This window comes from Adiantum capillus-veneris, chromosome 8, assembly GCF_014529385.1.
Source record: "Adiantum capillus-veneris isolate H3 chromosome 8, ASM1452938v2, whole genome shotgun sequence".
NCBI classification, from domain to species: Eukaryota; Viridiplantae; Streptophyta; class Polypodiopsida; order Polypodiales; family Pteridaceae; genus Adiantum; species Adiantum capillus-veneris.
Genome location: NC_140938.1, coordinates 34,379,565 through 34,405,884, shown reverse-complemented (window position 1 = coordinate 34,405,884; position 26,320 = coordinate 34,379,565). Strand labels below are relative to the sequence as shown.

The 26,320-nt window shown below is 45.8% G+C and overlaps 1 protein-coding gene across 3 annotated transcripts in view; it reads left to right on the top strand.

Moving 5' to 3' along the window:
* LOC147451949 (Endoplasmic reticulum vesicle transporter protein) overlaps window positions 1-26,320 on the top strand; it is a 106,533-nt gene that overhangs the window by 33,688 nt on the left and 46,525 nt on the right. For all 3 annotated transcript variants that reach the window (XM_086517810.1, XM_086517811.1, XM_086517812.1), the window contains 2 exons: window positions 1,765-1,847; window positions 1,975-2,050. In XM_086517810.1, the coding sequence (XP_086373936.1) occupies window positions 1,765-1,847; window positions 1,975-2,050 (159 nt within the window). The remainder of the gene's footprint in view (window positions 1-1,764; window positions 1,848-1,974; window positions 2,051-26,320) is intronic.

The following is a 26,320-nucleotide window of genomic DNA, read 5'->3' as shown; positions in this document are numbered from 1 at the left end:
TCAAATGTAGAATATGAATGGACTTTTGTGATGGGCTGTGGACATGCTTATGCAGGCGACCAACTTTATGTTATAGCGCAAAATGATACATCCACAAGGAATGTTAACTAGTCATTAAGCATCAAGACATGTAAAGTGACCTAATGCCTTGGACTTTAGCCATTTGATGGGTGCAAGAACCAATTATCTAGGTTTAGAATCGAATGATGAATGTTTTGATGGATCTTTCCATGGTTTAGACGTATCTAATGGATCTTGGAGAGCTAGATATATGACTGGTTATCTTATGGATTTGCTTCAGCCAAATGACTTGGAATAATGATGGTGAATGAGTTGGGGTCGTATTGAATGTTACTAGACCTAGAGTGCACATTTAATGCGCATGTAGGTTGCATCAATGGCTTTGGCCACAAAGTGTATATTGTATCACATGGTTGTGGAAATGTCTTGTGACATGGCCAAACTGGCTGTGGTGGGCACATGTGGACTCAAGATTTAGAGATGTGAAGCAAAAAATGCTCTTGAATTGCTAGGGTTGGTGACTAGTTTTAAGCTTGGTAAAAATCCAATAAGACTGGCCAAACGCATTTAAAATTGGGAAACCTAAGCTCTCTAATAGTTTGGTACCTTCTCTTCGTTGTTATGGAGGATGAGTGGACTTCTTCCATCCTCTTGTTAGTGTGGCTTTATAGGAGGACTGCATTATTTTGGGATACTACATAATACATAGAGACCTTATGAGATGGATGCAGATGATGCTCGAGTCGCAGCATAGGGGATTCAGTTCCATTGAGTATATGAGATGCTAAAGGATAGTGTTTTATGTATGGTATGATACTTGAGGTCAGTGTGGTAGAGAAGGCTGGACTAATGAGTTTGATGCATTGATCTTTTAGGCAGAAAATTCTGTTGAGGATTTAGCTATACAGCGTTTGCCAAGATTGAAGAGGCTTTGCAAAAGTCCCTTGATAAGTATGAAAAGGTAGCAGATAAACATAGAAAGGATTTGTAGCTAAAGGAAGGAAATTTGGTACTTTCAAGTTTGAGAAGGCTAGGCTGAGAAAGGTGAAGGGAAAGGAGAAGCTTTATCCGCAGCTTAGATGAGATACTAGTGACCTTTCCAGATCATGCAGAAAGTCAATGTTGTGTCTCTCGGATTAAAGTTGCTAGTTCATTCAAGGATTCACAATTCATTTCATGTGAGTCTTCTTAGAACTTTCAAGGGACAAGTGCCAAAGGATACGATTCCTGACGAGAAAATAGGTGTAGAAGAGAGGAGATTATTCAACCTGAGCAGATACTAGCACATAAAGAAGAAAGGTGAAGGGTAAGCTGGTGCGGAAGTACTTGGTAATGTTTAGTTTAGTATCTGTTGTGTTCACACAACTGGATGCTCAGTAGAGAGTGTGGCACATTTGGCCTACTTCCATGCCACACTTGAAGGCATTTTTTGGTATACGAATTGTATCAAAAGATGCCGATGGTCAAGCGTTGAAACTTCATGCATCTCTAATACTACAACAGCACACAACGGTTGCGGCGTTCATGCACAGTAGAGAGCGTGGCACGTTTAGCCTACTGGTATTTTTTGGTATATGAATTGTATCAATAGATGCCGATGGTCAAGAGTTGAAACGTCAGGTAAGGGCTGTGGGTTTATGTGCCCTTTAAAGTAAGATGTGACCAAGCATTTTTGAGAGTCGAGATAAACATGACTGCTTCGGGTAACATCTGCTCACTTTTTTTTTTGTGTTGGAGTTGCAGTGTCTCTTGTTGGATTGCTCATCATGGTGACTCTGTTTGTCCATGAGCTAGGGTTTTATCTGACAACTGTCACGACACATCAGGTATGTTATTTTGTTGACAATGATATACTTATGTGGTTTTACTATTGCATAGGTTCTGAGTGCTGTGATGAAATGCTAAATATTTATTATAAATAATTGATATCTTAATTAGACTCTCTTTGTGCAGATGGCTGTGGATCATACCCAAAGGGAGACTCTTCCCATTCACATCAACATGACATTCCCAGCACTACCCTGCCAAAGTTGGTCTCCTTTTTGTTGCAAACACATGAGCACAAGTGCACTCGTGTGCGTGCGCGTGCACGCCCCCCCACCCCCCCGCGCCTTCTCTCTCTCTCTCTCTCTCTCTCTCTCTCTCTCTCTCTCTCTCTCTCTCTCTCTCTCTCTCTCTCTCTCTCGTGTGTGTGTGTGCGTGCGCGCGCTAATAAAAAGAGGAAAATGGTATAACCTTTTTATCACCCAAGTGTGGTAGATTGGTTATGCCATTTCCCTCTTGAATAACAGGTCTTAAGTTCAACTCTCGTCGTCGGATAGATTTTTAAGGTCTCTTGGGATAGTTTCCTACGACGCTAAAAATTCTCTTCTTCTTCTTCTTCTTCTCTCTCTCTCTCTCTCTCGCTCTCTCTCTCTCTCTCTCTCTCTCTCTCTCTCTATTCACAAAGAAAACAGTGCCGATTCCTAAGAATGCAAAACCCCTGGAGATGCTTGAGATGAGCCTGTGTCAGGGAAGTACAAAGCTGTATTACATCAGGGCCGGTAGGCCACGGGCATGCTCAAAGGCTGAAGCTGAAAAATTTGTGAAAACTGATACAACTGAGCAGGGCAAACAATTTCGTCTATGGAGAGTAAAAATTGCCCTGGCCGCCTACAACAGGAGAGAGGGGGCCCACCAAGCAGCTTCTGAAAGATTGGCATGTCGAATCATTGAACGGGTATCACCATGGGCAATAACGTTGGACCAGACGGCCCAGTAGCAATCCAAGAGGACAACCAGATAGAAATCAATGCACAGTTGAAGAGGAAGATGAGTGTGAAGAAGCCATGAGAGGAGATTTAGGAACTTTGTAGATGATATTGAACAACACAGAGGAATCCGAAGCTCTGACCTGGAGCACACCCAGGAGGAAGATGTGTAACAGGCCAGTCCACCTGCTGAAGGTGGCTGGTGAAGAATTACCAGAGTAGCTCAACCAGGAGAACAGAGGAGAGAATTGTGCAACCATGCATGGAGGAAATTTGTTGCAGAGGACCGCACAGAAAGAGGCCACCCCATCCCCAAGAGGGAAAAACAAAACAAACAAGTAGGGGAATTGACGAAGAAAACAAAAGGGAAACAACGCAAGAGGCTGCAGCCTCACCAACAAGCCTGCTGTACACTTGGCGAGGGAGAAGGCAAACAGAGAGAAAAAATTTAAGTGGTCGGAGAGAAAACACAAAAGTGCAAGACATAGAGGAACAGGCTGCATCCTCGACCTACAAGCGGGATGTTCTCTGGCACAGCAGGCAGTGAGGAAGGGGGCAGGTGGAAACCCAGCAGACGAACACTCACAAACCACTCACACACACACACACACACACACACACACACACGAAAACACATAATACACCGTACCACTGACCCTTGCAAGTGCGACACCACACACCCACACCCCTCTTGCGCCCATGCCCACTCAAAAACCCAAGTGCTTGGATTCACTATGCACAAACATCACATTTAAGCTCCTTGCACACCACGCAAACACTCACACATAGGACAAAGGTACAAGAGAGAAGGAAAACAAAAAGACAGTGAACATTGCGAGCAAGAAAAGAGACAAATAAGGAACACAAGAAGTGTATAGATACGACAATCACGTATCAGATTGAAAAAGCAACAACAAAAGAAAAAATGAGGGTGGAAGGGAGTGGGAATCGGCCGAAAACAAAGTGTCAAGTCGAGGCAAAGGGACATGGCGGAAACACTGTAGGGAGAACACTTGATGAGCAGCATAGGGTGTCCCTCGTGCACGTGTACAAACTGCAGAGATGACGACATCGGCAGCTATAGGAGGGCATGAACCTGTTTTCTCTATATAGAAAAATTGGACGTGATGGTAGGACTTGATGGAAATGCACGCGAGTAAGGAGAGAGGATGTAATCACTACCGGTGAGTGATTGGATGGAAACATAGAGATAACTGTAATCTATGCACTCGACAACACTTTCAGTACTTCAAAACAACTTTGAGAGAGAGAGAGAGAGAGAGAGAGAGAGAGAGAGAGAGAGAGAGAGAGAGAGAGAGAGAGAGAGAGAGAATCCACGCAAGAGAGACATGGAGTGGCGGAGTTCCACTCCTAGACTGCAATGGCTCCAATGCCTTGGCGCCCCTTTTAGTATTTCTTTCTTTATTGATGATTCGCAAAGCACAATAGCTGGAGAGCACCTCCTCTGCAGTGTGCATGCTGTAGTGTTAGAGAGGGCCCCCAAGGCTCATATTTAAACGCCCAAAGCCAAAAAGCATCAGATATGATCTCATTCAGATTCACATTGATTCGCATATCAAGACCATCCAACAACTCGTCATCTGTCTCGACCTCATCCTCGAGTGGTACAGCTTGGAGAACAGGTTGTCTTGCAGCTTTTTGTTTTAGAACTCGAATGCGAGCTTCTTGTTGAGCCTCCTCAATAACCTATTGTCGTTTAAGATTCCTTTCCTTGGATGCATGCATTCTCTGTAGAAGTTCATTAGTCAAGGGAAGGTTGTGTTTGTGGAGTCGACATCCACTAATCCAATTTTCCATGATTTCTCAATCTGCCGTGGCTAACTTGACAACCCCACTTGGTGAAACATCTTCAATGACAAAAGGACCATGTCCTTTTTTCTTGAACTTGGGTATATGTTGTTTCAACGAGTAAACTAGGACTAAATTCCTTGGTTTGAAAACTTTAGTCAGTAAATGCGAGTCAAAGAAATGTTTTTGTTTCCGTTTTTGTGCGTATATGTGGGCAATGGCCGCTATTAGGTGCAGCGGAATGAATGTTTGCGCTTCGCTCAAGATGAGTGCTCCGAACTGTGCTCAAGGGTTCCTTTTGTTCTTATGGAAGGTAGAGCCTTTCGTTCTTAATGAGAGAATACTGTGATCACAAACAAAGTGAATGGACACTGTGCGTGCAAGTGTATGAGACTGAGAGATAGAGAGAGAAGAGAGATACGACACCAGAGACGACGTAAAACCCTCCTCCGAAGGCCCCACTCTCGTCGGCGAGAGTGGTCTACTTATGATTGCACAAAGTGGTACAATGATGATGCATGGAAATTGATGCAACTTGGGACTATGCCGGTGACGATGACGGGAATGGCGACGACGACTTAAGGGCTGAAATCTGCGGTCTTCTATCTGCTGTGCATAAAAACGCTATGGCTGAAAATCTGGGACTGATTCGGAGTGGCTGAAAACACTGATTTGGCTGCGTTTTAAGATGCTGAAAATGATGATCTTCTGCAATGTCTAGGGCTGATTCTGCTGCTATCCGTAATGCGAAAATGCTGGTACAATGGCTTCACCGAAGGCTGAAAATGAAAACGCTGGCAGATCTTGGTAGCGTTAGTAAAAACGTTGGGCATCTGGGACTGTTGGTGATGGTTGCAAGGCTGAAAACGCGAGCTTGGGGGTGGTGTGGGCGATGACCAAAAACGCTAGGCTTAGGGGATGGAAAACGCCAAGGTTGGGGGTGTTGCGGGGTTCTTGCTGAGAGAGAGGGAGTACGTGCTGCCTGGGGGCCTGTTGTGCTCCTTGCTCATCTGCCAAAGAGTGCTAGCTTTGGTTTGCTTATATACCAACTTAGAAAAATTGCCCTACCTACTTTTGTTGGGAAGTCACTTAAATTAATAAGTGAAAAATGTCAAAAATAGGAAAAATAGGCTAAAATCACTGGAAAATTTCCTTGACTGATTCTGATGGATTCTGATGGGAATGCTTATGATCATGCTGTGTGCAACGAGAGGATATGTATCTATGCTAAGCGATTGGGCATGCACGGTCTACGAATAGACTCACAAAAGTGCCAGATCACTTCTAATCTATACTGACTGGACTGATTGAACCCTGATCATGCTGTAGCTTGTCCACGAACACATAGGGCTGGATGTGTGACCTGACATCCCCTCCTTTTCAAAGTGAGGTACTGATACCAAACTGTATGGCGTCGAGGGAGATCGCCAATAGCATCCGGAATCCTGGAAGGGACTCTTCGCCGACCCACGCTGATGTGTGGGTCGTGCGGTACTTGAACTTCATAAAGGTCTGCAATGCTTGCTTCTTTGGGCCGCGCCTAAAGCGACACAAAGTCATCTTCAATGCTTCAACTTCGTCTAGAGTCCTGCTTCTTTCTTCTTCAAGAATCTCCATGGTTGAAAATTCTTGAAACCATTTCCAACACAAAACCATGAACATACCCATTACATGTAAAGTGAATGGAAAAATTCTTGTCTTCGCTAAAGACTGTGTATGCAATGTAGATGAACATAGAGACGGAGTGACAACCCGTTCATCAAACACATGCAAACAATGAGATCGAATCATTCTCTTATGATCGAGAGAAATCAACTGTAGCAAAACACAATGGAAATGGCCAGGCTTGGTGCTCATACTTTCATGTGCTCGTTCGGAAACTGTGTCATGCCTAGGAAGAGACATGGAATGTGACTTCCTTATATACATACTTTCAGCTTTTCATGAGAAATCCGCATACATTCGTGCTCATCCATGAGAGAAATGTGCTCAACATACAATATGTCATGCCTAAGAAAAGGGATCACATAACGATGCTGACTAAACTACAGGAAATGATCACGAATGAAACATTCGAACAATGCATGCGTACCAATCATGCGAACACATAATACTTCTTGTGAAGGTTCTTTGGACCTAGGCTCGAGAGCCAAGATCGGTTCTTCCTGGATGATCGAATCGTCCTGTGGGGGTTCTTTGGACCTTGACTCGAAAGCAAAGATCGGTTCTTCGTGATTGATCGAATCTACAACGAGGTTAGCTTTGCTAGAAAAAGCATCAACTAACTCATCATCCTTGTGAACAATCACGTCATCTTCATGCAAATCATCATGCTTGTGAGAAATCACATCTTGATCATGCAAATCATCATGCTTGTCATTGTCATCCAAATCATCATGCTTATCATTGTCATTCAAATCATCATCATGCTCATCATTGTCAATCAAATCATCATCATGCTTCTCACAATCATGCAAATCCTGTGTGTCATGCTTTGGAGAAGAAGAGACTGAGAGATTCTCGTTTTCTCGGATCTCTTGCATCTGTGCCTGCACTTGAGAAAAGAGTCGCAAGAATTCTTTCATGTGTTGGTCGCTCTTTTCTTTGATGGCTTTGTTCTCGCGATCAAATTTGGCTTGACTTTCTTTTTCTTCCAAGTCGTACTGACGCTCTCTGGCTGCCATTCCTTCTTCGTATTCACGATCTATGGCTGCCCTTCGTTCTTCGTAGGCTTTTCTTTCTGCTTCTCTTTGTGCTTTTCTTTCTTCGCGTTCTAATTGTCTTTCCTTAAACAACTGCTTCAACTCCTTCATAGGAGTTAGTGCAATCCTCGACGTAGATGGGGAAGGGGGAGGGTCGGAAAAACCTCCTGGTAGGGAAAATTCTTCTTCGCCTCTCTCATGCTCATCACCTCCAAGCGAAGTATCCATTTCGTTTCGAGTGACGACCATTCTGAAGTCGTGGGTTCTTGTGGTCTTGGGTTCTTAAGTTCACGAGGAACTTGGGTTCTTGGGGTTCTTGGGTTCTTAAGTTCACGAGGAACTTGGGTTCTTGCGGGTCTTGGTTCTTGGGTTCTTGAGGTTCTTCTTTTGCTTGCAAACCGTGTTTGAGAAGGATCTTCTCTTCACCCGATTTCTACTCCTTTCTGCGGGCGCACCCCTAGGCGGCCTTGCGCTCACACAAGGTTGCTTTTTCCCACCTCATGTCGATTGGCCGGCCGCTAAGTGCACAGTCCGCTCTCAATGAGTGAAAAGAGACACAAGAGGAGGCTGGACAAGCCCTTCTTTCTTAGGATTCCTGTCACTCTTCAAAAACACGATTAGTAATCGACACGCCCAAGCGAACTTGGGTTCGTGTGACCGCATCAAGCAAAAAAAAATTCTTGTGATTCTTTCCTTGAGTGATACAGAACACTGCCAAAGCTCTGATACCAATGTTAGGTGCAGCGGAATGAATGTTTGCGCTTTGCTCAAGATGAGTGCTCCGAACTGTGCTCAAGGGTTCCTTTTGTTCTTATGGAAGGTAGAGCCTTCCGTTCTTAATGAGAGAATGCTATGATCACAAACAAAGTGAATGGACATTGTGCGTGCAAGTGTATGAGACTGAGAGATAGAGAGAGAAGAGAGATACGACACCAGAGACGTTGTAAAACCCTCCTCCGAAGGCCCCACTCTCGTCGGCGAGAGTGGTCTACTTATGATTGCACAAAGTGGTACAATGATGATGCATGGAAACTGATGCAACTTGGGACTATGCCGGTGATGACGATGGGAATGGCGACGACGACTTAAGGGCTGAAATCTGCGGTCTTCTATCTGCTGTCCATAAAAACGCTATGGCTGAAAATCTGGGACTGATTCGGGGTGGCTGAAAACACTGATTTGGCTGCGTTTTAAGATGCTGAAAATGATGATCTTCTGCAATGTCTAGGGCTGATTCCTGCTGCTATCCGTAATGCTGAAAACGCTGGTACAATGGCTTCACCGAAGGCTGAAAATGAAAACGCTGGCAGATCTTGGTAGCGTTAGTAAAAACGTTGGGCATTTGGGACTTTGGTGATGGTTGCAAGGCTGAAAACGCGAGCTTGGGGGTGGTGTGGGCGATGACCAAAAACGCTAGGCTTAGGGGATGGAAAACGCCAAGGTTGGGGGTGCTGCGGGGTTCTTGCTGAGAGAGAGGGAGTACGTGCTGCCTGGGGGCCTGTTGTGCTCCTTGCTCATCTGCCAAAGAGTGCTAGCTTTGGTTTGCTTATATACCAACTTAGAAAAATTGCCCTACCTACTTTTGTTGGGAAGTCACTTAAATTAATAAGTGAAAAATGTCAAAAATAGGAAAAATAGGCTAAAATCACTGGAAAATTCCCCTGACTGATTTGAGGATTTTGATGGGAATGCTTATGATCATGCTGTGTGCAACCAGAGGATATGCATCTATGCTAAGTGATTGGGCATGCACGGTCTACGAATAGACTCACAAAAGTGCCAGATCACTTCTAATCTAGACTGACTGGACTGATTGAACCCTAATCATGCTGTAGCTTGTCCACGGACACATAGGGCTGGATGTGTCACGTGACATTCTAAGTCGTGGAGTCGTTCTGACAACTCGTGCCCTTTCCACTCCAACTCAGTTGCAACTCTGAGTGTGGGTAATAAAAATTCCATTGGCAATATTGTATCCAAGCCATAGACCAAATTAAAAGGAGTCATGTTCAAAGCCGTTTTAAAGGAAGCTCGATGAGCGCATAAGGCAGAGTGAAGATGCATTTCCCAGTCCATTCTGCCTGAACTCACAATTCTGGTTAGTACAGAGCTCAAAATTTTGTTTGTATGTTTTGCTTGATCATTTGCTTGAGGGTAGTAGGGTGCAGATTTGTTATGGATTACCATGAACTCATCTAGTAGATATTCTATCACCTCATTGAGGAAATGCAATCCGCGATCACTCACAAGCTCAATAGGAAGTCCGTATAGTAAAGACGCACTCGTACAGGAATGCAGCAGTGGTTCTAGCATCGTTCTTCCTGGTGGCTCGTGCCTCAACTCACTTGGTTAAGTAACCTGTTGCTACAATAATATATTGTGCCTGAGTTTTTGTAAGTTGGTGGTTGTATTGGACCTACAAAGTCTATACTCCATTTAACAAATGCGCGATCATAATGACTCTAAAAAATTACTTTCTAATATTTTGGGATATCCCTAAAAATTCGCTGTGAATTTTGGGATGTCTGTACAGGTACCACTTCATCATATCTTGAGATTATAAACTTGTCCGACTTTGTTTCGGCCACTTTCGGTCGCTTTAAACAGGTTTTCTTTGACTTTTAGGGTTTTTAGGTGTCTCGACTGTTGATTTGTAAGTTGGTCGGGAATTCCTTATGTTTCTTCTTCTTCTTCTAGGTTTAAGGCCCCTTGGTCGGACCTTGCAAAACTCTGAGGTTAGTCCAAGACCCGGAGGTCACTCGTATGTTCCTAATGCCATGCAGATGATCACATATGAAAATACCACATGGAGAAAACTGTTCACGGCAGAGAAGATGCTGGCTTTGACAAAGAGATTGGCATTGACCACCTTTCTAGGGAGAGTGAGTCTGTGACTGGCCAAATGAACGTATGGATCAAATGCGTCTATGACCTCAACGTAGAAATCCTAACCCTAAAACCCGTCACATACAGCCTTCTAAAATCAAAGCAATCGTCCTCGGTTGCAGGGTACAAAAATGTTCACACTTCTAACATTCATGCAACTTAAAATCTCACAATCGATCATTCAGTCATGCATTCTTGTGTCATGACGGCCATGCACACATAAAAGCTAGTTGCATACACCTTGGTTGCGTTTGAAAATCGATCATATGGCCAGTTTCTTAGCCAATGCCTATAAAAGGTCATTGGATCGTGCTTGGATGTTGATCACACACCGAAGATCATAGTCTTAGCCAATGCCTATAAAATGTCATTGAATCCTTCGTGCACACGCTCATACTCCTAGTCAATATGGAAAGTATGTCTCTTTGGATGCGATCGTTCATCTAAAGTTTGTGAAGAGTCAATGAAGTGAACATCTCCCTCATGGTATGACAGAAGCATGCCATTAGCCAATGCCTATAAAAGGTCATTGAATCCTTGTTGTGGTGTACACTCATACTCCTAGTCAATATGGAAAGTATGTCTCTTTGGATGCGATCGTTCATCCAAAGTCTGTGGAGAGTCAATGAAGTGAACATCTCCCTCATGGTATGACAGAAGCATGCCATTAGCCATACCATGTCAACCTCATAATCATTATTCATCATTCCTCATCATCATATATTTATTCAAGTTTCATAAGACAAAAGAAAATTCATGGTTTCTTATTGTTAGTAGAAAAATTGTTGGATTCATTCATAAGCCGTCACCATTCCCAACTGCTTTCAAATGCGAATTTCTCACCATCTCATTATCGATTTCACTTGCAAAATAGGCAAAATTTTAAGTAGAGGGTTTTCCTTGTTGCAATAGAGTGAATATCCAATTCCATGCTTTCAAATACATGTTCCTCGCACCTACTACCTACTATTTGCACACAAATAATAGTAGTTGCAACACAGATTGTGGTGGGCATTCTCACCCGAGGGTTGTACAACTATTGTGATTAGTAAAATAAAGAAATATTGCTAGGGGTGTCTATTGGGGCCTAACACTCTTTGAAGGGGAACTCCGCCTCTTGGCATTACCAAAATTCAAGACTAAATCTTTCCGTTCTGTATTAGTTGATTTTGAGTCTGTATCAGCATCTTCTGGCTTGGCATGTAGTTGCTGGCCGGTTATAGTGTATTAGAGACGAGACCTTAAGATTTTTCAGACTCCCTTGGGATTAGAAGGAGATATCTATGATATGCGCCTTGAACCAGAATATGCCAACCTAAATATCATCCATATGCCTCACATTTCTTCAGACATTTCTCTTTTAGCCAAGTACGGTGTCATTTGCTCTCAATTATTTAGATTTTCTCGTCTTTGTTCTAGTAAATCTGCTTTTGTTGTTCAATCTTGCCATCTTATTTCTTTGCTAGTTGAAAAAGGATACTCATTCAAAAGAATCATGAAAAATGTTCGTTCATTTTTGCATCATAGTAAGTTTATTTTTAATGTTTCTTCCTTTGGAATGTTTAAGATAATCAGTAGTAAATTCAATAGAAGTGGGGAGCTAAAAAGCCCACTTATTGTTTGACTTAATAACACCTTACGTTGTTGTTTTGATCTGTAGCGCTTCTAGTATTTTTACTATAGCTTGACAAATGCTAGCCTTTATCATGGCTGAGTATGCCCATCACCTCGGGAGTGTGATAGAAACTCAGCTCGTTGGTTTTGTAGAGTACATTCAAAGCATGAATGACCTCTATACAAACCTGCACCTACTCTTGGGCATTGACGACGTGAGTAGGGATGTCATAGCTGTTGTCCAAGCTATGCATGATAAAGGTGATAATCTTATTCTTCCTGTTGGACAAGCAGCGAAGTTGAGGTCACATATTTTAAAGTTTAGATCTTTGCTCTTCGTAGGTTTGTAGTAGTATTCATTTTTTGATTTCGTATTCAGCTTACCTGAGGACTTAAGAATGTGTTCCTTTAGAAGTTGTGTAAAATTTGGTTTCTAAGATTAAGTTTTTAAGATGTCTTATTCTTTTTTGCTTAAAGTTGAGTACTTATTTTAAGTCAAGTAAGTTGCATCAACTTATTTTACGCATGCCTTTTCTAAAAACATTTTTAAGTTAATAATGTTTTGTTTTATCTAGTTTTGTTTCGTAGTAAACAAAGTGATTTAGTTTATTTGTTTGTTTGTTTTTGTTTTTTCTTTTCTTTTCTTGTGTCCCTTGCTTTATTCCCTCTTATAATTCGTGAGTTCAGACTATTCTGATCTCATGAAGGTATATTAGAGACGAGACTCTTGTTTCTCCGACAAGAAAACAAGTCCTGTTTCTGCTATAGATTTCCAACTAGACAATGATGGAGTCTAAAGAATATGTAAAGTTTCTCGTCGGCAGGGTACTCGATCTATTATTAAGCAAGGTTTCTAGAAGGCAATTGCCGCACCTATAGAACTTGCAACAGTTTTTGCGTTATGTGAACCCTCCAATCACTCAAAAAGGTACCGCCACAAAATCCACCGGTAGATTGTAATAGGAACTATGTTTATGCCGCTGGTGCAACCAAAGTGTGTCGACCCTAGCAGAGGGAACAGACAGTGATGTCTATGCTTATAGATGCATGGTATAGGGCTAGAGCAGATGGGAAGAGCCTGGGCAGGCAAGTGGCAGCGGAGCCCGCGGAGCTGTATGCTTTATGTGGTTTTCTAGACCAGATGGGCTCCAGATAGGGCTTGACAGGGTAGCAGGTGAAGGAGGTTTAAGGTGCTAGTTTTTGGCCCAGATGTGTAGATCTTGAGGTGCTAAAGGAGCAAGTCCAGATGGCTCATCAAACGGAGCCACGATGTGCAAGATACGGTGCTTTGAAGTTGGAGGTGTTTGCAGATCTGAGATGGAAATGCCAAATGATGCTAGGTAGCCCGAGCGAGTTTGGAGCTGTGGATGTGTAGAGCTCGATATATGTAGCTTGCTGGTCTTTTCAGATCTTCATTTGGAGTTGTAGATGCCGAGATACGACCGATCGAAGATTTACCGGGGGCCAGGTTTGCGCCGGGTTGGTCGCCTCGGTAGGTGTGCTATTTGAGATTCTTGGAGCTTCGCCAGGTTTTGTATGCATTCTATACGGTGTATGGAGCAGACAGAAAGTGACTGCGTCTCAAACGGAGTCCGGGCCGAGAAGATGCAGATTGTTGAAGTTGGTGACGATTGCAAGTAGGAGGGGGTCGGATGATTTTTTGTCAATTTGGTGCCTTGTTTAGCGAGCCCAGGGTAACCCCAATGCAGGGAGAAGGAGTGGAGTTGTAGCCCGGATAGTCAGATTTTGGCCATGCTTTACAGATTGGGAAATGGAACCTCAAGCAATGCATGGTATGCAGTGGAAATGAGGGCAAAAAAAGGAGTTTTTAAGGGATTTTGAAGTTTTCAAGTGGGAAACTTGGAGTGCCTTGGAGGGCCACTGAAGCTAGAGGTGCCACGTGGCCACCCCAGTAGCCCACGGGCGCTACGTGCACGCATGGGCTTGGCGTGTATATCCAGTATTGAGCGCCTAAAGGGGCAATGTGAAGTGGAGAAAGAGCTAGAAACCTGACGAGCTATGGTGACCAGGCTCAGTGGCGCAGCCGGCTTTGCTCGCGGCCGAGCGGGAGGCTCATAAGAGGATTTTGGCGGGCGGCTATGGCCGAGGGCGGCGTTGATGGTGTCCGATGGCGCGTCGCAGGCGGCACTGAGGTGCTGACGTGGTAGTTTCAAGGCGTTGGTCACGCGCCCATTAGGGCCCAAAGTTTTTTGAGAAAGGATATGGGGGCATCGATGATATGGGAGCACCGACAGCACCGTCGGTGCCCTGGTTAAGAGGGGAATCTCGCCGTGGTGGGTGACTTGGGTCTCAAGGAAGTGAAGCCGAGAATAGAAGGGCGGCCTCACATGCAGGGGATGCCGAAAATAGACGAGGAACTAAAAAAAGGGGGTGCCCATGCCCAAGAGGGGCCCGATTTTTGCAGGTGAGAGTTCTCCTTTTGGAGCCGAAGGAGAAGAAGGTGGGATCCCAAGGCAGAAGGGGGGCTTCTCTTGGGGAGAAGACACAGGCTGAGAGGGGGCTCAACAAGGAGCTGCCGGGATGGGAAAGGCTAGGAGGAAGGAGGTTTCTTTTGGCGAGCTCATGGAGGAGCTCTTGGCGGGTGGAGTAGGAGAAGGGCTTGGGCCGTTTTGGAGCAAGCAGAGGTGCCATCAAGAAGGTTTTTTTCCGTGCTCTCAACGAGGAGAGTCACACAGACGGTGAAGCCGAAATTGCCAATTTTCTTGCTGCTCGAGGTTGACATGCCGAGCCGGATGTAATTGAGGTTTCATGGATGTTGGTAGGAGGTTTTTTGGTCGCAATTGAAGCAAAGCATACCAGTTTGTTGTGCCGTTTCTTCCCCTTCCCCCCCTTCTTCTCTTTGTTGTGTTCCAACTGTGTGGTACCGGTGATTGAGATGTGTGTGCCTCCCCGGGCCTGAGAGAGAGAGAGAGAGAGAGAGAGAGAGAGAGAGAGAGAGAGAGAGAGAGAGAGAGAGAGAGAGAGAGAGAGAGAGAGAGAGAGAGAGAGAGAGAGAGAGAGAGAGAGAGAGAGAGAGAGAGAGAGAGAGAGAGAGAGAGAGAGAGAGAGAGAGAGAGTGTGTGTTGCGGTACGGTCGTAAACGAGCAAAATCAGGTGTGGTCGGTTATCGATTGTGTGAGTTTTGAAGGTGAACTTTGGTGGATTGGAGTGCAATGATTATCTTGGGCTTATTTGGTTTCCGAGTGTGTTCCCGTTTCCCCCTATCCACCGCCATTATTGTTGGATTCGACTCCACTGCATCCAACTCTGCCACCATAAGAAATAGTTAGAGAGAGGCAGCTTATTTGGTTTCCGAGTGTGTTCCCCTTTCCCCCTATCCACCGCCATTATTGTTGGATTCGACTCCACTGCATCCAACTCTGCCACCATAAGAAATAGTATTCGCAAAGCTATTTTGAATATCCTTTATATTATTAACAACTGCCTCCTCTACCTCAACCCAAAACTTTCAAGGATGCAAGATTTACACTCAAAATCTTTAACTTCTTTGGTTTCAGAGATAGAAAGAAGGCTCTCTGGTTGTTTCAGCAGTTTGACAATATATTTTCTTTTGGAAACTGTATTGAAGAATACAAGATTACTCGTGCTGTTTAAATGACAAGGCGGCTCCAATGAGATTTAATGAAGCCAAACTCCTGACTACTCATCAATGTCCTACTCAAATGTAGCGAGCTTAAAGAAGGAAAACAAATTCATAAGTAGATATAAACTAACAAACAGATATGGATTTTTGAGCCCTTTTTCTATTGAGTTGTGATAGTGTGTGAATGTGTTGTGTGCGTGTGAGGAGCGGGTTTTTGTATGCTTTGTATTTGTACTCTTGGAACTAGCTTCTGGGAGTGTGAGCATTTGTGCATGTGGGTGCGTGAAGTTTAGTATTTCAAATTTGCTTTCTCGTTTTTGGTTTTCCTGCTTCTTTTCGATTTTTTTCCATAAAAGAAAAAATATTGTGGTTTTGGTTGTTTCGGGATGTTGGAAGCCGGGTTGTTGCTCTGCTCTTTCTACCAGGTTTCTAAAACATTGATATCACATGGTCGTCACCAGAGCCTCCTCAATAGCCTCCCCAACTGTGGATTCAAGAGCCACCTTCAGCGAGTGGATTGGTCTCTATACTCCTTGGTCTGCTCTTGCGCAGTGCTTCTTTAGTTTTCTTGGTGAATGCCAGCTGTTTGTTCTCTATAATCTTCATCATTGAATGCTACCTCCCATCTTTTTTTCCCTTGCCTTTGCTGTCAGATGGTACTAGTTGGTTGGCGGGCATTTCCCGACATTGAGCTCTTGCCATGGATTTTTGGTAGTTGTTGTGATGAACCTGCTCGTTTGTGTTGGTGTCAAACTCGGTCGGGTGAATGGCTTGGTTGAGCTTGGCTAAGGTCGAGGTGCAATCATCGTTCTCTTCCCACCAGGTAGAGGGCAAGCCACGGATGTGAAGGGATAGCACCAATCTCTCCGTGGGCGACGGTTTTGCATGCATTCTTCTACCTTGGAGGAGACGACGACAATTGCTTCGTTGACTTGAGTGGTGAGGTTTGACACGCTTGCGATGAGCGTGTGCCACCGCTTGAGTGGTGAGGTTTGCCACGCTTGCGGCAAAGGAAGTTGAGCGTGTGCTCAACTTTCTTTGGCAACAATATGGTCAGTGTCGACTCGCTTTGTGACTCCAAGAGGATGAGACGGGTTCCAAGGCTGCAAGGCGCACCTTGAGCTCCACATTTTCATCTTTGAGCTCTTGGATTTACGCTTGCAGAAGATCTATTGGGTCCACCCGTGGCGTGGACACGAAAAGACGTGCCGGCTTGATTGGTGTGGATGACCTCCCTCGTTGCATCTTGTTTTGAAGAACCATGGGAATAAACCCTTGGATGTTCGAAATTCCTTCACAGTGGGCTGGCAGTGGTCTTGATAAGTTTTGGAGGCGAGAATGAGAGAGAGAGAGAGAGAGAGAGAGAGAGAGAGAGAGAGAGAGAGAGAGAGAGAGAGAGAGAGAGAGAGAGAGAGAGAGAGAGAGAGAGAGAGAGAGAGAGAGAGAGAGAGAGAGAGAGAGAGAGGGAGAGGGAGGGGGGGGGGGGGAGAGAGAGGGGAAGGGGGGGGGGGGGGGTGGGGAGGTTGATCAACCCCGAACAACCATCATGACTGTCACGAGGCTGTGGCAACCACTAACCTTAGTTGTTGGTTTCTTTCCCTTGATTTTATTTAATTTTTGGGACCCTCTTTTTGAAGTCACAAATGGTCGGACATTGTGTGGCCAATGTGAAATGGCCGACGGTCGAGAGTTTCACCTGCAGTGGGGAAGGGCAAGTGGCCACGAGATGGTCGGGCTAGTCGGCATTGGAATTCGAGCAATAAAAGGGTGTTTAGGCTCAATTTAAAGTCATTTAGGCCCCTCGCTACACTTTATAAGTCGATGGGTACTAGGAATTAACTCAATAGAGGCAAATTGGACACAGGGTGGCTCCAGATGCATTTTCCCAGTCCAGCATGAAGAGGGGGGTGCCCAAAATGAGAGAGGAGGCTGTTTTGCTTCATTAAGTGAACTACTGTGTGTGTGAGTAGTGGGTGCAGGTGATCACGGCTTTAATGGAAAGCTTGCCTTCTCCCTTGCTCTATGTAGCTCGATGATTCCGCTCTTGTGCATCTCTCCCCCCCTTTGAATACAGAAATGTGATGGCCCGCTCGAGGGCTTTTCATCTGTATGTACAATTGTGTGGGTTCATGCGCGATTGCTTAGGCAAGAGCCTCTTGCACATGTACTGGATTAGCTAGTGGCTAATCCCCCGCAGGGTGAGTTCGAAGAGATTCCACGCGAGAAATCTCGTCCGATTCAAAGGGCAAGTAGCCCTACAGGTGCGGGAGCGGAGCTCGAGGGCTTGCTATAGATGCGATCGACACGGGGAAACGGAGCCCGAAACAGTGAATTACAGCCTGCTGTGTATTTTTGTAGGTTTAGGGATTTGGCCCTAATTGATCCCTAATACGCTCAAGAGCTTTGGGGAAGCGTTGGGATCATTGTACAAGTTATTTGGTGCATTCTCAGGGCAGAAAACAGAGAATTCAGCGTGCTGCAGATCCTGGGAAAGTGTCTGTATGCGTCGGGAAAGTCACCTTTGGCATGGGGATTTCGTCTATGAAGCCTCCTATTGTAGTTGTGCTGCCGAAATCGGGCTAGAGTAGGCCGTTTTCAGCCCGGTAAGAGCGGAACAGCTCGTAGGAACGCGCATGTTTTCTCCCATGTTTTATAAGGATAAAGAAATACCGAAAGGGGTGCCAGTCTTTGGGGCCTATAGGGTGTCGCTGTCTGCTTGGAAGCACTCTAGCTCCCAGGCTGTGCTTTGTTTGAAGTGTTAACTCTAGTCACAAGTCTATTCGTGAAGTTTTCCTCTGTCTCATAAAGTCAAGCTAAGTTTATCGAGTAAAGAATCGGGTGAAAGCTAAAGTCCACCGCCCTATGGGCCGGTTTCATGGTTCTGTAGCTGGGACAGAATCACTTTTTCCTTAAATAGTGAGCCTTGGTTGGTTTGGCGGTAGAGACAGAGCACAAGAACTTGGAATTACACTATGGATGACAAGACAAATGACGCCAGGGAAGAGGGTTCCTCTTGACAGGATAGACATGCTATTCATCCAATGTTCGAGGTTGGCAAAATTTCACAGCTACCCCTGTCTGTACCTTTTGTTGATTTGAATGCTCCACAAGGTCAAGGGTTCATGAGTGGGCAACTAGACGAGGATGCGTTCAAGACACAGTTGGTTGCTGTTGTGAATGTGTTCTCTCGGTTGGTGCAAAATCCTAGGTTTATGGAATATTTGCAAGCGCCGCCAGTGCCTTAGTAGACAAGGCCACCGTCTCATGCAGTAGAGCCTGTTGAGGCTCAAGCCTAGGTCCCTTGTGTGTCCCTGCAGGGCGGGGAGCACTCACAGGTTGCGGAGTCACGCGGGACTCCAAGACAAGTTCCTTCTGTTCACGAACAGGTGGTTAGGACGCCTATTCCACAAGCTTTACCAGTTCAGCCAGACACCTTATAGAGTCCGCATGTTGGATTAAATGGATAGGGAACCGGTTTCCAGGCTATGCAATAGGTTTTTCCACCACCCACAATACATCCTGGGTGTTTCGGGGGTGGATCAGTGTTTCAGAGCATGGCTGGTTATGCTCCTGGAAACCAGCAATATATGCCAGGAACAGTGTTTGGGGGTATGCAAGGCATGATGCCAAACCCCATGTATGGTAACATAGGCATGCAGGCAAGGGTTTCAGTGCAATCAGGGCTAGTTTGGGGTGCCACAAGGCAATTTTGGCATGGATGGTTTTTCCGATCAGCAGCCACATATGGCACCAATGACGCAGAATGTCAATGGCCAAGGGGCACCAATGATCCCTATTACAGTGCTCATGTTGCAGACGCTTCCCTATGACAATCTGGGAGCTTTGGAAAAGCCAAAAGCCTACAAATAATGTGGTGCAATTTAAAGTTTGATACTTTCAACGGCTTTGAGGATAAGGCAAAGGCTCTTACTTTCCTCCAACAGTTTGATATAGCTTATGCAGGGGGGGATTTCACAGAGGCCTGTAAGGTCAGGAAAGCTGCCACTTTCTTGAAAGGCAATGCGCTTACATGGTGGATGACACTATTGATGCAAGGACAGGCACCCGCCACATGGGTATACTTAAAGAAAATGTTTGTATTTGCACAACTGTCAAATGAATTTGAAGCCGATGTCATGACGGATTAGCACCAACTCATTGCGGCTACTTGCAAGAGCCTTCAGGAGTACAATCGGAGGTTCTATAAAGCGTTGCTCTCAGTAACCGTTAACAGGTTTGTGCCACTAACACAACAGATTGAGAAGTATTGTTGTGGGCTGCCTAAAGGGCTTCGAAATTACTGTACAAAGAACATAGTGGCTACCCTCACTCAGCTTATGGAAGTTGCCAACATTGGTCTTGCCTCGTTGAAGGGAGAGGACAGTGAGTTTCAGGGCAATGTGGAAAGGGGTCAGCAAAAGAAAAATTCAGCAAAGAAGCCCGTTGTGATGATTCCTGAATTCGTGCGCAAGTCGTTTGAGGAGAAGAAGGCTTTAATGGCTGAGAACAAATGCTTTATATGCGAACAGCTTGGTCATTTTGCTGCAGATTGTCCCCAGAGGAGGAGGCTAGTTGACTCAGAGGACAGGAAAGGCAAGAAGCCTAAACCCATGGCAGGTCTAGTGCCAGATATGGTGGGTGATAGGCCAAGTTCAGATGCCAGTGAGTTATGCAGGGCGTGGGGTAAAGTTAAGGACCAGACAACACTCATCTTCTTTGATCCAGGTGCTAAAGAAAACTTTATCTCACTAGAGTTGGCCATCAAGCTGGGCATCAAAGCTGAAGAGATGGGGTACACAGCAGAGGCACGGTTGGCATGTCTTGGCCACTTAGAGTGTGTTAAGCCTATCATTGGAAAGCTGCGTCTGCATATTTAGTCATATGTGGACACATAAGAATTTTACATTAGCCCACTGGAAGGGTGCGATGCGTTGTTGGGAATCCCGTGGATGTTGTGTTTACATGGAGTGTTGGATGTCTTCAATAAAAAGATCACCCTTCAACATAGGGGCTAAACTCACATCCCTTGTGTAAAGCTTCAAGGGGAGTTTGTCCCTATTGTATCTGCTTTGGCTATCACTTCTGTAATTAAGAATCATCTTTCTGCTTACTTGATTTTTGCACGTGATGTTTCAGATATTTGTCATTCAAATTTATCTGTGTTAGATAAAGAAAGTCATCATTTTTGCGAGAGTTTATTGACTGTTTTTCTGACTCATTACCGTCTCAGTTGCCGTCGGAGAGGCCTGAGGATCATGCGATAGATTTGGTGCCAGGTTGTAGCCCACCAAATAGGCCTCCATACAGGGTTAGTGCGGCTCAATAGAAAGAGATTATGGGCCAAGTAGAGGAGCTGCTAGAGAAAGGGCTGATTCAACTTAGTTCCTCACCCTTTTGCTCCCCAATGCTTCTACTGCAGAAGAAGGATGGCTCTTGGCGCATGTGTATTGATTACCGTGCGTTGAATAAAAATACGTTCAAGAACAAGTTTCCTTTTCCAAGGATTGATGATATTCTTGATCGACTAGAGGATGCTGCAATTTTCAGTAGGATAGACCTTACAAGTGGGTACCATCACGTATCAGGCCAGAGGATGTGCACAAGATTGCGTTTAGGACGACATTTGGTCTGTATGAGTTTTTAGTGATGCCGTTCGGTCTTACAAATGCTCCTGCTACGTTCAATAGGATGATGGATCGAATTTTCCGCCCACATCAAAAGTTTGTCGGCACATTCTTTGACGACATGATAGTCTATTGAAAGAATGAAGAAGAGCATAGGCGTCACTTGACCATTGTCTTCGAAGAGCTACACAGTCACAGGTTGCTCGTTAATCCTAAGAAAAGTGAGTTCTTCTTGGAAGAGATTCGCTTTCTTGGCCACATAGTGTCGAAGGATGGTGTCCGAATGGATCTTGCCAAGGTTGAAGCAATTAGGACATGGCCAGATTTGAAGACTGTGCATGATGTCCGTAGCTTCTTGGGCGTAGGCTCTTACTACAGAAGGTTTATTGGGAACTTTGCCGAGTGTGCTTCACCCCTACATGCTTTGCAAGAGAAAGAGTTCATGTTCAAGTGGACACAAAAAGAGATTTCAGCTTTAATCTCTCAAAGGAAAAGATGACTTCGGATCGAGTAATTGTTTTACCAGATCTGAGGAAGTCATTTGTGGTCCAGTGTGATGCATGTGGCAATAGTATTGGGGTAGTATAATGCAAGATGGTCGGGTAGTAGCTTACGAGAGTAGAATCTTGCAAGGGCGAGAAAAGACTGCAAATCTATAAGAAAGAGCCACTGGCGGTGATTCATGTGCTTTCTAGTTGGAAGCACTACCTGGTAGGTGCTGATTTTGTCCAGACAGATCATCAGACCTTGTAATGCTTCTTGATGCAGTCAAAGTTATCTGAAAAGCACATGTGATGGGCAAACATTCTCTCTATATTGCACTTTCAGATTTTGCATGTGGAAGGCAAGAAGAATGTTGTCGCTAATGCGTTATCAAGAAAGCCTTAAATTTCAGATGTGTGCATTCCTTATCATCATGAGCTTGATGACATGAAGGAACAATATGCTATTGATGAAGATTTTGCAAGGATCTTTGAATAGTTGCAAGATGGGCAATGCCATGAGCACTCCCTCCTCAAGGACGGTTTTATGATGATGCATGCGTCACTAGGTCATTGCGACATAAGGTTATGGTAGAAAGCCATGTCCCATCGTATGCAGGGAATCGTGGTATAGATGCGACAGTAAAAGCAATCGAGGCATTCTTTTATTGGCCTATTCTGAGGAGAGATGTGGATGCCTTTGTGCGAGCATGCGTGATTTGCCAAAAGGTCAAGTTTGACAGGCAAAAGGCACCAGGGTTATTACAGCCACTGCCTATTCCAGATAAGCCATTGAAAAGCATTGCTATGGATTTTATCTTTGATCTTCCAAGAACGCCGACAGGGAATGATGGTATATGGACCATTATTTGAAGGTTCAACAAGCAGGCCCATTTTATTCCTGTCAGGAAGAAGATAAATCTGATGAGATGACATGGTTGTTTATGTACAATGTGCTCAAGTACCATGGTATGCCACAATCTATTGTCAATGATCGTGGTCCTTGTATGACGAGCCTATTTTGGAGAGGATTGTTTGAAAACATGGGCGCCATGCTCAAGTTTTTTTTTTTTTTTCGACAAAAAGATCCTTCTATTAGTTAATGAAACTTCCCATAGGGCTACAACCACCTCTACTAGAGGAGGGCTACAACAATCATAAGGGGAGACTCCCGATGAAAAAACAGCATATGTACAACGAGGCTAAATCAGGAGATGGGAGGAGGGAAAAGCCACACAGCTGGACGGTAGTGCCATCTGAGCCCACCCTGGACCATGGTGAAGAAAGGCCTAGGGCGCCAGAGTTGAAAGAAAGCCTCTCTACGCTCCTGCATGCAGTCCGAGCTGCCCTGGAGTCTCTCGAATTGTCCCCTGAGAGTATGGATCAGCTCTAGCCAAAGATCTCGAACTGTCTCTGTTGGTGGTACATGGCGGGTCTCGAAGATGCGGAAGGAGTAGGCCCGCCAGATGAACCAGAGTGTCAGGCCGCAAATGAGCTCCCAACACTCCTCTCTCTCACTACACTCCTAGGGAGTAAGCTCTGTAGCAGGCTGGGGTGTAGGTCGACCCCCCTTATCACTATCATCCTGCTGGTGGAGGATAGCTTAAACTCTAGTGCCGGGCCCGTGAGAGTGGACCAAGCAACTGTCCCCGAAGTGTATTGTCGTGCTGTGAAAAGAGATGGCATCAACCGAAGGACACGAACCCAAACATGCTGTGCCATAGGACAGTCCCAAAGACAATGACGCTGACTCTCCAAAAGATGGTCACAAGCTATGCATGCTGCCGAGAAACCACTATGTACAAGCCAGTTCCCCACTGCTGTAGCTCTATGTGCAACCAGCCACTGGAACAAAGTGACTCGCCGCGGCTCTCTGGCGTCCCACAACCTCGCTCAAAAAGCTGACAAGAACTCAGCTGTGAGACCCTCCTCCTGCCAATGAGATGCTGCAGCAGGACGAGCCTCTCTCTGTGCTGCCAGTATGTGGCGTCCCAGTAGAACAATGTACTGAAAGAAAGGGACACCTGGATGGTCGGCTGAGGCGAAAGGGTCCCGCCAAAACCACTCTCCAGGATCCCACTGCACTTGTGCCAGTGGACAACTCTCCCAAGCCCACAGCCTCCAGTGGCTTGTCTCAAGAGCTGCTAGGTCTGGATCTATGACAATGTCCTCCAAAAGATGCCCACAACTCGGATCCTTTGAAAACAACACTCTGCAACTTGTGGGGCCTCTACTTACATTCAGTGTAAACGACCCTCACCCTGTAGCTCGAAAAATAGGGAGGGTACAGTCTTTGAGCAAGCCCGAACTGCAATGAAGACCTCCAGTCGAATGCCCCCATCCATCTGGGCGTTGTTGACTCGAGAGGTGTGAGCCACTCAACTGGTATTGCCTCTGTGATGTCCTAACACATGCTCTGCACCCCTCTCATGCCCTGTAGCTGGATGCTCTGAAGCTCCTCCTACAAGCCTGAGAACTGTAGCTAGTCACCTAAAGTGCGTGCTGGACCCTTTGTCATGGGACCCCAAGAAACATGAGGCCTACTACTAACCAAGTGGCCTCTCTGAGTGTTAACCATGGGGTTCCAAACAAGGGGCTGTCTCGCACGCGCTCCTTCGTGCAAGTAGGCTGGTGCTGCTATAGGCCTCTCCGCAACTGCTCCCAGGAGCGGAGCAGACTCACAGCAAAACGGTCCAGTCTCCTGCTCAGGCCAATTGTGTGCATCTCTGTGAAAATCCATATGCCTAAGGCACTCTAACACTAAGCCGCTGAAGCAAAAACTTCTTCCAGGGCTCTTCCCCTGGAAGCAATCCTCTGACAACAAACTTCCCAAGAAGGGCTTTGCTCTGCTGTTCTAGGTTTATGTAGTATGATCCCCAACCCCCCTTGAGAACAAGGAAGAGTGATGACCTACCAGGCCACTTTGGCCTGGGCTATCCGAGTGTCGCGCCCTGACCAAAGGAAATTCCTGATCAGCCTCTCTACCTGGCTGATGCAGGAACTCGAAAAGATCTAACAAGAAGTGATGTACCACATAGTAGTGAACAACACCTGGTTGGCCACTACAACTCTGCCTGCCAGAGAAAGTCATACGGAGCTCCAATGTAACAGCTTCCTCTTGTCCATCAAGAGGAGGGAGCAGTCTGCTGCTCAGGAGACAAGTCCAAGCCAATTTGAAAGCCCAAGTATCGAACTGCAGTCCCTAGGGGAATCCATCAGAAACCCCCACCTGGTAGCCAATCAGGCGTAGGAGCACTACCAACCGAGAAAGCCACTGTCTTTCTCCAGTTGATCAATGCGCCTGATGCACAACAAAAGGTCTCAAGAGCTTGCTCACATCTGTGAAGGTTGGCCTCCTGGCCCTCCAAGTACAAAGTTGAGTCGTCTGCAAACTCAACATCCAGTAGCTCGTCGCCCCGAATAGGGAGCGCTAAGCCACGTAGGCCAACCTGCTGTGAAACCAAAAATCTGCTCATTGCCTAAGCATAGAACAGAAAGAGGAAGGGGGCAAGAGGGCAGCCCTGTCTGACCGAACGTGTGAGCATGAAGCGATCTCCTCCACCACCTGCCAAAAGTATCTGACTGTGTGCCCGTCTGTAAAGAGCTGACACACCTCTGATCTAGCCATTTGAGAAGCCCATCCTGCGTAGAGTGCCCTCCAAAAAGTCCAAGTCAACTCTATCGTAGGCCTTCTCAAAATCGAGAAGAAGTATCACGAGATTCTCACCACGGAGGCACGCGAGGGCAGATGCCTCCCAAAAAGTAAAGATGTTTCGCTCCTTGACAAAACCTGTCTGTGTCCCATGTATAATGCTCTTTAAAAGTGGTTGAATCCTAAAACTCAGAGCCTTGGCAAGAATTTTGTAGGCTGAGTTGAGGATGGTGATGGGCCACCAGTATCGAATCTCATCTAAGGAGCCACCCTCCTTGGGAATGAGGTAAATCAGACCCTCACTCGTGTTGTCAGGCATCTCTCCTGTATGTAGGATGTATTAAAAAGCGCCGTAGAGATATGAGCCAAGCAAGTCCAAGTACTCTAAGAAAAAGCTAGTAGTCAAACCATCCTCACCTGGACAGCTACCACGGGGAAGTGCTCTGAGGGCCGTGTGGAGCTCCTCTAGCTGAAGAGGCAGCTCAAGCCTCTGGCGCATCTCCTCAGTCACAAGACAAGGCATCTGTGCCCGAACCTGCTCTCTGCATGCATCTTGACGTTGTGACTGAGGCTCTGCTTACAGCAGGTCACGGTAAAAGTCAGTAGCAACTGCTTGCATGTCCTCTGGCTCTGAAGCAACTGACCCGTCAGGCCTCCTCAATTGGCTGACCCTTGCATGCGCATGTCGGAGTCCCACTGTCTCAAAGAAAGCTCGTGTCACTCTGTCACCCACCTGGGTCTACTGAGATGCTTGTCGATTGAAAGAAAACTCATGTCGCCTCTCCTCTGTGCTGGCAAGCTCCTGGCGAGCTTGCTGCAACTGCTCCTCCAACCAAGGACTGTGTGGATGTTGCTCCTTCATCCTCTGCAAGGAAGCAATGCCCCGTCGGAGATGCTGCTGCTCCTCTCTCGCTTCAGCCAGGCGGGCCGTGGACTCCTGAAGAAATAGCCGACTAAGTTGAGCAAGCGTAGAGGCCACTCTGTCAGCAGGAGAGTCCTGCATGTCTAAGCCCTCTATCCAAAGAGCCACCACTTGCTCTCTGAGCGCAGAAATCAACAAGACCCTCTCAGGGATGCGTAGCATCGTGCTCCCCCTCCTCTTGTCTATGTGTCATTGTGAGGATGACTGGTGTATGGTCCGAAAAAGAAGCCCGAGCCAGAATGCAAACTCTCCCA